General features: G+C 37.6%; 1 protein-coding gene across 1 annotated transcript; it reads right to left on the minus strand.

The window, feature by feature from the left end:
• Positions 1–7848: 7848 nt before the first annotated feature.
• LOC307155538 (C-type mannose receptor 2-like) lies at positions 7849–11659 on the minus strand. The gene is made up of 5 exons (XM_079866242.1): positions 11583–11659; positions 11366–11404; positions 10920–11273; positions 8744–9088; positions 7849–8579 (listed from the first exon to the last, which is right to left on the minus strand). Exons 2-5 carry the CDS (start codon positions 11400–11402, stop codon positions 8218–8220), a joined length of 1098 nt encoding a protein of 365 aa, XP_079722368.1. The 5' UTR covers positions 11403–11404; positions 11583–11659; the 3' UTR covers positions 7849–8217.
• Positions 11660–12958: the final 1299 nt, after the last annotated feature.

A 12958-nucleotide genomic window follows, 5' to 3' on the forward strand; every position in this document is an offset into this window, starting at 1 on the left:
GCGATACATGGCCCCATCCATCCTCCCCTCAATGCGTTGCAGTCGTCCTGTACCCTTTGCAGATAAGCAAGCCCAAAGAATGATGTTTCCACCTCCATGCTTCACGGTTGGGATGGTGTTCTTGGGGTTGTACTCATCCTTCTTCTTCCTCCAAACACGGCGAGTGGAGTTAAGACCGGACTGGATTTTTGTTTTAGATTCCGTCTCTCACAGTTGAAATGTACCTATGATAAAAATTACAGACCTCTACATGCTTTGTAAGTAGGAAAACCTTCAAAATCAGCAGTGTATCCAATACTTGTTCTCCCCACTGTATGTGCAACCTGTACCAGCAGCGTATCCTTTTTTAACAGTGGCACTTCCTCTCTGCGGACTACACCTTGCCGTGGTGGAGAGGCTTGTGTGCTCCAATGAACCTGAGACCTATGCCGGCGGGGATTTTATATCCCTGGCAAGTTTAACTAAGCTGGACAGGTCAAAGGAGAGGAGGCAGACAAAGCAGACATTATAACTATTTGACAGAAATGGTGGCCATCTTGAAAATGGTGGCCATCCTGAATTTTTGAGTGGCACATACCTTTTTCCAAAAGAGTGTTCCTTGAAGAGTCTTTCTGCCAAATTTTTTGCTTGCATCACCATTTGAACACTTAAAATAATTAATATTCGACAGGAACGGTGGCCATCTTTAAAAATGGCGGCCATCTTGAATTTTTGAGGGACAAGCATCTTTTTCTATTAACTTTTCTATTAACTTTCATCTTTTTCTATGTCCTTTAGAGAGTATTTGTATCAAATTTTATGCTTGGATCACTGTTTGAATAATTTATATAATAAGTATTGAATAGCAATGGTGGCCATTTTGAAAAATGGCCGCCATATTGAATTTTTGAGTGGCCAACGCCTTTTTCCAAAATAGTGGCCCTTAGAGAGTATCTGTGCCAAATTTCATGCTTCTATACCAAAGTGAACGATTTTTTTACTAATCTGCTGCACTATATGTTCTTTTTGCAATCTGTAGGCTTTTGGGGTGTGCAATATGTTGGTTGTTGAGGTGTGTGATGTGTCATTTGTACGATTTGTAGGCCATAGAGAATGTGCAATATGTCAATTGTGTATTTTTGTAGGCCAGATAGAGTGTGCATTACATAAGTTGTGTATTTTAGGGGTGCTATTAGTGTGCAGTATGCCAATTGTGTATTATATAGGCCTTGTGGAATATATCAGTTGTGTATTTTATGGGTACTATGGAGCACAGTATGCCAATTATGTAATTTTATGGGCCTTAGGGAGAGTGCAATATGTCAGTTGTGTATTTTAATGGGTGCTATGGAGTATGCAATATGTCAGTTGTGTATTTTTGTAGGCCATATGGAGAGTGTGCAATATATCAGTTGTGTGTTTTTTGTGTGCACTATGCCAGTTCTTAATTAAGTAACAGTTTTTAAAGTTTTATAAGTGCCAATGGAAGGCGTTAATGTGTCTACTACTATACATATGTACCTATTTAAATGTATATGAGATAATGTTTGGGAGAGGATGTGCTAAGGAAATGTTTATTCTTTTTGTGAATTGTCTTTTGTGTTGTCTCTGTAAAGCTACGGAATGGACAGAGTCTAAAACAAATTTCCCTTCGGGGACAATAAAAGTATATCTTAATCTTAATCTTAAACACACACACACACACACACTTAGACCTACGCTGTCCTAGTTATTTGTGTGACATGATGAGTAAAGTTACACAATCTCATTTTTACACCACTTCATTTTAAAACATCACACTAAACATCACTTCAGAATTAAAAATGGTAAAATAAAATGTAAATAAAATTACAACAAAAAAAGAGTAGCTTGCCTGTAGTGTACCAGAGACTTTGAGTGTACTCAGCATGCAGCGATGAACATCAGAAATGAAAACTTGCTAGAATTTACGTCATGACTTCACGTTCACGCCATAACCAAAGAGAAGAGAGGTGTGTTCGACATCGGCTGCGGCTGGATGTAACCGATCGGCGAGAGTAGCCGCGTGCAGGCGGGGAGGAGCTGCAAACGGAGACGTGAAGTCGGACACTTTCTGGTTCCCGTGGTGACCGCTCACGTGGTGTTTGCATACTTTACCACAGCTGAAGTGAAATAAATGCAATATTTGCCAAATAATAGATGTTTCAGAGACATTTTCATTCAATTCTTTATGTACTGCTTCACATAGCGTCTGTTTGAACAAGAATAAAGTTCAACATAAGCTACTATCAATGAAGTGGACTATACGTTTTTTAATCAGTTTTAATTTGATAAACATGACACAATATAACATTGCAACTACATGACAAGAGTGTTTACTGTTATAAAAAACTGATTTGAGAGCTTTAGAGGAACTAAAAGTGTTCGAATAAACGCGAAACACACGTGATCGTTGTCATGCAGTGAATCCGGCCAATCGTGGAACAGTCGTCATCAGAGTTCCTGCAGTCCAGTGCAGCCGCTCTTGAGAAGCTGCGCTGGCTGAGTTCTCCGGCTACTCTCGAATCGCTCTCACGGTACTTTGATGGCATACGTCACAGTCACATGGTGTCGGCGCTGTATCAAGTCGGACAAAATTTCTAACCGGCATGCACTGCTTTAAGTCAGCCGCAGATCGGTCTGCGCAGAGCTGCATGAAGTCGAACAAGCCTGAGATGTTGGCGGGAAGAGACGTGGAGCCCCGCCCCAGGTGCGGCCCCGCCTCGATCGACGTCATCACTTGGCAGTAACCAATGAGAAGCATTGTGGGCGGGGATGCACGTGCAGCCCCACCCCAGGTGCACCCCCGCCCAAATCTGCAGGCTGCAGGCTGCAGCCAGGTGCTTCTCCCCCAGCCGGGTACACTCGTATAATACTATTAAAGGAGCCCTGGTATCCCAGCAGTAGTAAAGGGTAATGTCTGGTCCTTCCCCTGAAGAATGAACAGTTAGCTACAAGAATACTACAATAATAATTTGTTCTATAGCGTGGTGCCTCCAAACATATAGCCTATTCTCAGGATTTTGAGAATAAAAAAACAGGTTGAGCATAAGAACGTTAGAATGAACGAGTAAATTCAAGAGTATTTTGATTACGAACGAGTCAATTTAAGAATCATTTGGTTATGAACGAGTCAATTTAAGAATAATTTGATTATAATTTAATCATTTTAAGAAGGAAATTTGAGTTATTTTGGTTTTAAACGAGTAAACCAGTCCTATATGTTCAAATAAGTATTAATTGTTGTAAATAAGTTACTCTTATTATCAGTCCTCCATTAGGCCATGGGTGAATTTCCGCCAGGAAACGAGTCCTCCACTCTCCCTCGAGATTTCGGATCCAGTCTTCTCCTCACCGCTCGAAATTTCGTAACGAATCGTAAACAAAACTGTTCATCAACTCAGTTCAGACAGCAGAGAAGAATTAGTCTCTGTCCAACGTAATGCTCATCCAACAAAAAAAATTATCACCCGAACTCCCCCTCTCAACACCCCCGCAGCACAAACTCTCATTGCTTAAGAACAGACGCATTCAATTTCAACATTTTTACAGAACTTAAAGGTACACTCTTGTTACAAAGATTACATTGACAAAACCTTTAAAACAAACTTTTTTTTTAGAAGAAAAAAAAAATACTAAAGGAAAAAAAATACTACAAACATCAAACTCACTATTTTGCCAGTGTGCTTTTTTTATTTTCTTTATAGCCCTGCATTTTCAAAAAGGCTACATGTGGTAACAAACCAAGCAATTCTATTAAACAGTATTTTTCAAATTGAACACTGTTAAGTATGTGTGGTGTGCAGGGCGTGTTTGAACCCAAAATTGTCAGATGTAGGCTAGACGAGATTGCGTGGCAGATATAGTGTTGTAGCTGCGTCTGTTCGATTGGTAAAATGTTATAAGGCTAGTCAAGTCAAGTCAAGTTTATTTATATAGCGCTTTTCACAACATAGGTTGTATCAAAGCAGCTTCACAGTAATAAATTAAAACAATACATCAATGTTTGTTTCTAGTGGAACGTCCATGTTTGGTAATGCTGATCAATGGTATCGTTGATTGATTAATTCAATTAAATATCCCCAAATATCCCCAACTGAGCAAGCCAAAGGCAACAGTGGCAAGGAACCGAAAAACTCCATCAGGTGACCTAATGGAGAAAAAAAAACCTTGGGAGAACCCGGGCTCAGTCGGGGGCCAGTTCTCCTCTGGCGTTTATGAACTAGAGACCGGATTTAACTGTAAGATTAAAAGTATTATATGAATGCCTGGCTGAAGAGATGCGTCTTTAATCTAGTTTTAAACTGCGAGAGCGAGTCTGAGCAACGAACAGTATCAGGAAGGCTATTCCAGAGTTTTGGAGCTAAATGTGAAAATGCTCTCCCTCCTTTGGTGGATCTGGATATCCTAGGTATGACCAAAAGCCTCAAATTTAGTGATCCTAAAGAGCGCGATGGATTATAGGGCGATAGAAGATCGGTTAAATAGACTGGAGCTAAGCCGTTTAGGGCTTTATAAGTCAGTAGCAATACCTTGTAATTAATACGTGACTTTATAGGTAACCAATGTAGAGATGATAAAATTGGTGTTATATGATCATATTTTCTTGATCTAGTAAGAACTCTAGCGGCGGCGTTTTGGACTAACTGTAGCTTGTTTATTGAGGATGCAGGACAACCAGCTAATAAAGCATTACAGTAATCTAGTCTCGAGGTCATGAATGCATGAACTAACTTTTCTGCATCAGAAACTGAAAGCATATTACGTAGCTTAGCAATGTTTCTAAGGTGGAAAAAGGCTGTTTTTGTAACATATGAAATATGATTTTCAAAAGACAGGTTGCAGTCTAGTATAACACCCAGGTCTTTTACTGTAGAGGATGAAGTAACAGGACATCCTACTATGTTAAAGTTGTATTGTGAGAGGTTTTGTGGGTGGTTTTTTGAACCGATAAGTATTACCTCTGTCTTGTCTGGATTCAATAAAAGGAAATTGCGCGTCATCCAATCTTTTATATCTTTAACACACTCTGTCAATTTGGATAATTTAGCGTTTTCATCCGGCCGTGATGAAATATATATTTGAGTGTCATCAGCATAACAATGGAAACTAATTCCATGTTTCCTTATAATATTTCCAAGTGGCAGCATATATATTGAGAATAATAGAGGGCCTAAGACAGATCCCTGCGGCACTCCATAGTTTACTGGAGTTATGATCGATTTTTCTCCATTTAAATAAACAAAATGGTAGCGGTCAGATAAATATGATCTAAACCAGCTTAATGCTTGTCCTTGAACACCGGTATAGTTTTGTAGTCGATCTAAGAGTATTGTGTGATCTATAGTATCGAACGCAGCACTAAGATCAAGTAAAACTAGTATTGAGATACAGCCTTGGTCAGAAGCTAAAAGTAAATCATTTGTGATTTTAACGAGCGCAGTTTCAGTGCTATGATGCGGCCTGAACCCAGACTGAAACTTTTCATAGATGTCATTTTCTTGCAAGAAAGAGCCCAGTTGAGAGGACACAACTTTTTCTAGTATTTTAGACATAAAAGGTAGATTTGAAATGGGTCTATAATTTGCTAGATTATGTGGATCTAATTGTGGTTTCTTAATGAGAGGTTTTATAACTGCCAGTTTAAATGTTCTTGGAACATAACCTAATGATAAAGATGAGTTAATAATATTGAGGAGAGGCTCTTCCACTACAGGTAACACTTCTTTCAATAGTTTAGTTGGTATAGGATCTAATAAACATGTTGTTGTTTTAGATGAAATGATAAGTTTATTTAACTCTTTTTGTTCTATAGTTGTAAAGCACTGTAATTGTTCTTGCGGGGTGATAATTGAGGCCGAATTATAAGGCGCGATTGAGGATTGAACGTTTACAATTGTGGTTCTGATGTTTTCTATTTTCTCAGTGAAGAACTTCATGAAATCATTACTACTAAACTGTAACAGAATATTTTGTTCAGGAGACATCTGTTTATTTGTTAGTCTAGCGACGGTGTTAAATAAGAACCTAGGATTGTTATGGTTGTTTTCTATTAGTTTGCGGAGATGCTCAGCTCTGGCCTCTTTTAGGGCCTTTTTATAACGTGACATACTGTCTTTCCACGCGATTCTAAAGACCTCTAAGTTAGTTTTTTTCCATTTACGCTCTAAATTACGGGTTTCTCTCTTTAGAACATGCGTAGTATTGTTGTACGGCTACTCAGTTTTGTGGTAACGTTAGCCATGTTCTTCATGTATCGGCCTTTTGACAGCTTCGGCTGAAGTTGTCCTTGTGTTAATGGTCGTGTAATAACTTCTGTATGACCTGGCAATAAACATTTTTGTAAGTGTGTCTATAGTGTGATAGTCTAAACTGATTTTATTTCGGTTGCGGTCGGTTCTATTTTAAGCGGGGTGGGGCGGGTCGGGTGCGGATTTACAAAATCGGACCCGTGCAGGACTCTGCATCAGACTCCGGACAGAAACACACAACCTCTAAAGTAAGAACATGTTTATTCTTCAAACACAATTACACTTTGAGATGTTAATATTGTCTTAATGATTGTGGATTGTGTTATGCTGCTAAAATGTTTACATGATCATGTTTAACTTGATATTTGAGTTTTTCAACTCAGAAATGGACCAAACTCTATATTTGATTCTTCTTCTCATTGGTGAGTGTGTTTGTTGTATTATTTATGGTTTATAGTTTCATCAGGTTTGACCCTGTTATGAAAAGCATTAAATCAAACGCTCTTTTTCACAGCTCTCTGCTCCGTATCTGAATGTGTTCAGCGTCAGTATCACTTTATAAACGAGAAGAAGAACTGGACTGAAGCTCAGAGATTCTGCAGAGAGAATTACACAGATCTGGCCACCGTTGACAACATGAACGACATGAACGAGCTGAAGAAGAGTGTGAATGATGGACGTGTTCAGTATGTCCGGATTGGGCTGAAGAGGATGAGTGTTGATAAATGGCAGTGGTCTTCAGGTGAACCTGCGCTCTATCTGAACTGGAGATCTGGACAACCTGAAGCTGGAGATGAGTGTGCTATGATGAGAAATTCAAATTATATATTATTAGCCTGACTTTCATCGTATCAATACAGAGTTATTCCATTCGGCCTAGCCTGCCTGGTGTCTGCAACAACGAGTAATCCACAGTACACACATAATCCACAAATCTAATCCAAGCAATGGTAATAATCCACATAATGTTTATCAAAACTCAAGCATGGCTGCCACTGATAGTTGCATCGCTTGACTCAGGACATCATACACTGCAAACTCAAACCAAAATAAGGCTTAGATGAATGTAAGACAACACCAGTTCCTCATCAAGGGCATCAAATATGACAAAAGGTTCAGAATAAAACTCATTCACGTTCTTTACCACACACTCTCTTAAAAGGAAGATAGTTCATTAAAAAAAAATTAATTTCCTGATTAATTACTCGCACCAAAGCCATCAAATATATATATATATATATGATCTTCATTAGAGAAGAGAAGTTAGTTTTGGTGGAAAAACACTCGAAGATTGTGTTTCCAAGTGAATGGCGCCCAACCTGGGCCATTTTTGACAGTACAAAATCCATATTTAGGGCTTCAAACACCCAGCTGACGAATAAGGATCTTCTCTAATGAAAAGATTCACCATTTTCATAAAAAAAAAAAAAAAATATATATATATATATATATATATATATATATATATATATATATATATATATATATATATATATACACTTTTTAAACATTCTGAATGAAAATTAAATTAAATTAAATGTATGTTTCATTCAAAAGCCGGAGGGTAATCTCTCCCAGAAAATACAAAATGGACTCATATGAAGTTTCAGGAAGTCCTTTATATGGACAAATGAATCCAACAAACACGATTGCGACTATATATTGTTTGTGGTTGTATATTGGTTTTCAAGCAACATCGGTTTATTTTCATATCAGTAAATTATAAACAACGCAGTGCAAATTTCTACAGATAAGATTTGTGAAAAACATAAAGACACATAAACACACCAGATATGCCAGATTAAGAGATTCTTAAAACACACATATATTGTGTTAATATTTTAGACATCTAAAGAATAGTAATCATTGGTGTTAGACAACTTTGATAAGATCACATTATGTCATGACAATTAACAGAGAAATCAAAAAATAATGAATAATGAACACAAGCATTGACGTCTTCTCACTCCTAAGATCTGCTGCAGATGAAGTTGAGTTTGTGAGTCTCAGGAAGGCTGATCCAGCGCTGATCTCCTCCAGACTGAACTGCTCCTTTTCTCTTCGTAAGGCTGCAGTTTTCCGGTGTCGTTCCGTTCCCTGGAGCCCAGTTCTGATAGCACACCATCTCTCCGCTCAACCAGAGCCACATGTTCATTTGGCAGTAGTTGTGTAAACCCAACCACACCGCCTCAGTAGACGCACGTTTAACCACATTCATCACACGACGCTGCATCTCGACTGAATGAACCGAGACCAGATCCGTATAATTCTGTCTGCAGTATCTCAGAGCTTCAGGCCACGTCAGAGTCTCGTTGATCAGAATCAGTTTGTCTGGACACAAAACAAACCACAAGCAAAAACTAGAGAGAGACTGATCAAAAACAACATGCAGAACAAACACTGTGGAGGAATCTGTCATGTCAGACATGTAGCGTGAACTTTAAGATATCTGGAGGTGATGGATGGATTGTGTGTGTTTGTGAGGATCTGCTCACCTTCATGACACACAAAAGGAAATTGGTTGTTGCAAGAGATGTCATACCATTGACCCAGAGCGTTCAAATAGATCATTGTACAGTTTTCATTTCCTCCAGCATTATTAGGTTCACCAGAATGCCAGTATCTGAATGAGGAGTCACTCTGATCTGACCACTGCCATGAGTCTCTGAACAGACCGATCCAGACATCATTAGATATGTGACTATCATTGATGAACTTCTGAATCTGTTGATTCTCATTCTGGTTCCTCACACTGACCAGATCAGTGTGATTCTGTCTGCAGTAACTCTGAGCGTCTCTCCAGTTCTTCGTCTGATTGACAAAGATGAGTGCTGTGTTCACTTTAAGAAAAACACATGGAAACAGATTCATAAATCAGTTTCTTCATTATTCTTACGGCAGTTTATGGTTTGGAAGTAAAGAGGACCAGTGGTCATCGGAAACTAGTGATGTTACACATGACACTGAAGCTTCAAAGCGCATATCGAGTTTTCAGCGCAATATCTCATGAATCTCCGTGCCGGAACGCGTATTGCTTTCAGAGAAACACGTGATCAACGAAAAATGAAGCCTCACTTTCTGTCCAGTCTCGTGAATGCTTTACTTTGCGTGTCGGAATGTTTGAACCCAGACCACTACTCTACAGGTTTTTGGAAGTTTAAGTCCATTTACTATTTTTATTTTATTTTTTATAAATAGACCTATAGCCTGTGTTACATGATCACATATTCTGGCATATAAACATCATAGAAACCATAAAGTAATTAGACCACCATTTACTTGCATCAAGCAACTTTGTTGGTATTTTTATAAATAGTATTAATATAATTGTTAGATTTCATTTATTGCTACACTTTAATATGTGATTTATATTATCAGAAAACTGAACATTTAGCATTGTCAGGCTTTTATTTCCTCTCAATAGATAAAACAACGGCGCTGTGGACAGGGTTTATGGTGGCTATAAATTTGACCTGCCACAAGATGGCGCTGTTTTCGACACTCTTGATGCTTCCAATCTTTTCCCGGAACAATCGTGGAAATTCTCAGCGCTTCATGAGGCTTCATTTCTCTATCCCTATCAGAAACATGTGTCATTCATAGACTGATTTTGCTGATAACTGTTGTGACAAACTGCTGGCCCAGCCAGACTGCACCAGGTGGAGTTGATCTGCTCATTAGCAGGGTAGACACAGGCGGTGTACGAATACACCATTAAATAGGGCAATATTTGAGGAAACAGCCATTTGTAGTGGTGTGCAAAATCCTGTTTTATATCTTTGTATGCTCTTAAAGTGGTGTTTGTACTTGTGTTTAAAAGTTTTTCACCTGACTGATTGACTGCATCAAACTTTCAAAATAAAAAAGAAAGAGAGTAAAAGCGTGGTCAAAGAGTGAAGTCCAGTTTAATTATTATTGTAGGCTATTGGAAAGTGGCAGAGTTCTGCACACTGAGAACCGTGCAAAATATTGAGGAATCACTTGACAATAACATTAAGTACCATTTAATGAATTTTCATTACAATTTTATTGCAACTTTATATTTCTCCATTACGTGTCCTTACACATTTCTGTGGAAAACTGGATTCAGACACACAGAGCTGAATGAGAGACACATCAAACAGATGAAGATGTTACACTGCATATTAATGTTTGTTAACTAGTCCAAATGTGTCAGTAAAAAAAAAAAAAAAAAAAAAACAATTGTTGGATTGTAGACTTATAATTTAGGCTATTCAAATGATTATTGTTCCAAATTAAATTCCAGTTAATTCAATCATCAAAACAAAATTATTATATCATATTTACTTTCATACACATATCATACTGAAATTTGTTCTTGATGCAAGAGTTTTGTTCATATATATAATTCAAGATGCGTAAAGTTATTGTATGTCTATTATATGTTGACATTATATGCATTCATTAATTCATTACAATTTATTTTGAATTTATAATTTACAGTATATATTGTTGCTGAAAAAAATAAATCTGGTCTCTAATGTCAGATTCCCAGAGTTATCAACAACAGAAGATCAACATGTTCATTATCGGTTTATTTTCTATCCAGAAGTTGAAACTGTGACAAATTTAGTATTGCATTAATTTTGTACAGTATATTGTGCATCTTATAAATTAATATTTATTGTGATTGTATGGAGCTGCACTTACTGTTGTTAGATGAACTGCAGATGAAAGTCAGGCTGTCACTACATGACCAATCTTCCCATTGTCCATTTCTCATGAAAGCACACTCATCTCTGCCTTCAGGTTGTCCAGATCTCCAGTTCAGATAGAGCGCAGGTTCACCTGAAGACCACTGCCATTTCCTCTGCAGCCCAATCCAGACCCTCTCAACACCTCCACCATTCACACTCTTCTTCAGCTCGTTCATGTCGTTCATGTTGTCAACGGTGGCCAGATCTGTGTAATTCTCTCTGCAGAATCTCTGAGCTTCAGTCCAGGTCTTCAACACGTTTATAAAGTGATACTGACGCTGAACACATTCAGATACGGAGCAGAGAGCTGTGAAAGAGAGCGTTTGATTTAATGCTTTTCATAACAGGGTCAAACCTGATGAAACTATAAACCATAAATAATACAACAAACACACTCACCAATGAGAAGAAGAATCAAATATAGAGTTTGGTCCATTTCTGAGGAAGAAACACATTGAAAAACTCAGACAACAAACATTCCCTGATTCATTTTGGAGTAAAAAATGACAATTTCAGTGAGTATCTCAACAGCCGCATGAATGCACTGTACATAATCATTAAGACAATATTAACATCAGAAAGTCTAATTGTGTTTGAAGAATGAACATGTTCTTACTTTAGAGGTCGTGTGTTTCTGTCCTGAGTCTGATGTTTCTGTCTGCAGATTTACACTACGCTATTATTATATCTGCTCTCATCCCTCATTCAGCTCATCACATCATTTGTTTATTTCTGTGAAAACCCCTATTTCATATTTTACTTCCTCTTGTGTGTTTCTCCAACTCTTTCCCCTTATTTGCATCTTGGCGCCTGTCAGTGTGTATCAGTCTATGTTAATATGGACCTTATCAGAAAATTATATACATATGAACATTCATAATTTACATTTGAACATTAATAACTAAACAGTTTCTCTAATGTTATTGCTGGACTGTATAACTCGTGTATCATCCCTGTTCAACTCTATATGTATGTTTGTGTTTCTCTGCTTTTGGTCACTTTTTATCTGTTTGTGTGTGAACTGAACAAATCACTAATGATCTGATTTATGAGGGTTGAGTTCATTAGTGAAGGTGGGTGGGGGGTTGAGGGATTGAGGGATAGAAAAGGACAATATTAAAGCTACAATGTGTAAGATTTTTGTAATAAAATATCTAAAAATCACTTGCACACTGTGATATATTTCCTGCAGTTGTGTACTTACAATATCCCAAAAGTTCCCAGAGATTTTTAATTTCAGAGAAATTCCAATTTTAAATAATGGCTCGTTCCATGCTCACTTGTTGCCTGTCAATGACGTAATATCCGCGTTATCCCTGGTTTCCGCTCGCTCTGCCATAGTAATCATGGCGACAGACGTGGACAACTGCGTCACGTTTAGCTCACGCTGTTGTTGTTTCGTTCAAACATTATAGACCATGGCAAGCAGACTTTGGGACAAAAGGAGAACTAAAACGAGGATCAATATCAGCTGGCGTTTTCGAGATGGCGAGAGCTTCACATCCGCAAATAACTTTGACTTGGCAGAGACGGCGCTCTTGCATATGTACATAAAACTAATCAATGCCATACAGTGCGTGCAGAATTATCATATTTTTGTTTCATTTTTTTTTTTTTTTTTTAGGCACATTTTACCAATTCCAAACCACATTAATCATAATAACTACTATTAATTTTGTATTTAATAATTTATAAGTGAAATATAATTGTTCATGAAGGCTGGAAAGTTCATTTCTAATGTTAGTAAAGGTTGTTGGACTCTCATTATCTCACTGAAATAATATCATCATCTTCTGCTGCTGCTGTTTCAGAATAAACGTGTCTTTATTTCCTCTGTCTAAATACTTGATTGTGATTGGCTGGAATGCGGACATTAAAACATAAAAAATAAGCAAAATCTGTCTCTTTGTGAAAATTCTTTGTTTAATTTCATACTCCTGCCATTTACTGTTTTTTTGTTTTGTTTTGTTTTTTTTCGTGTTAATAAAACAT

The sequence above is a fragment of the Squalius cephalus genome (assembly GCF_949319135.1).
Source record: "Squalius cephalus genome assembly, chromosome: 3".
Classification (NCBI taxonomy): Eukaryota; Metazoa; Chordata; class Actinopteri; order Cypriniformes; family Leuciscidae; genus Squalius; species Squalius cephalus.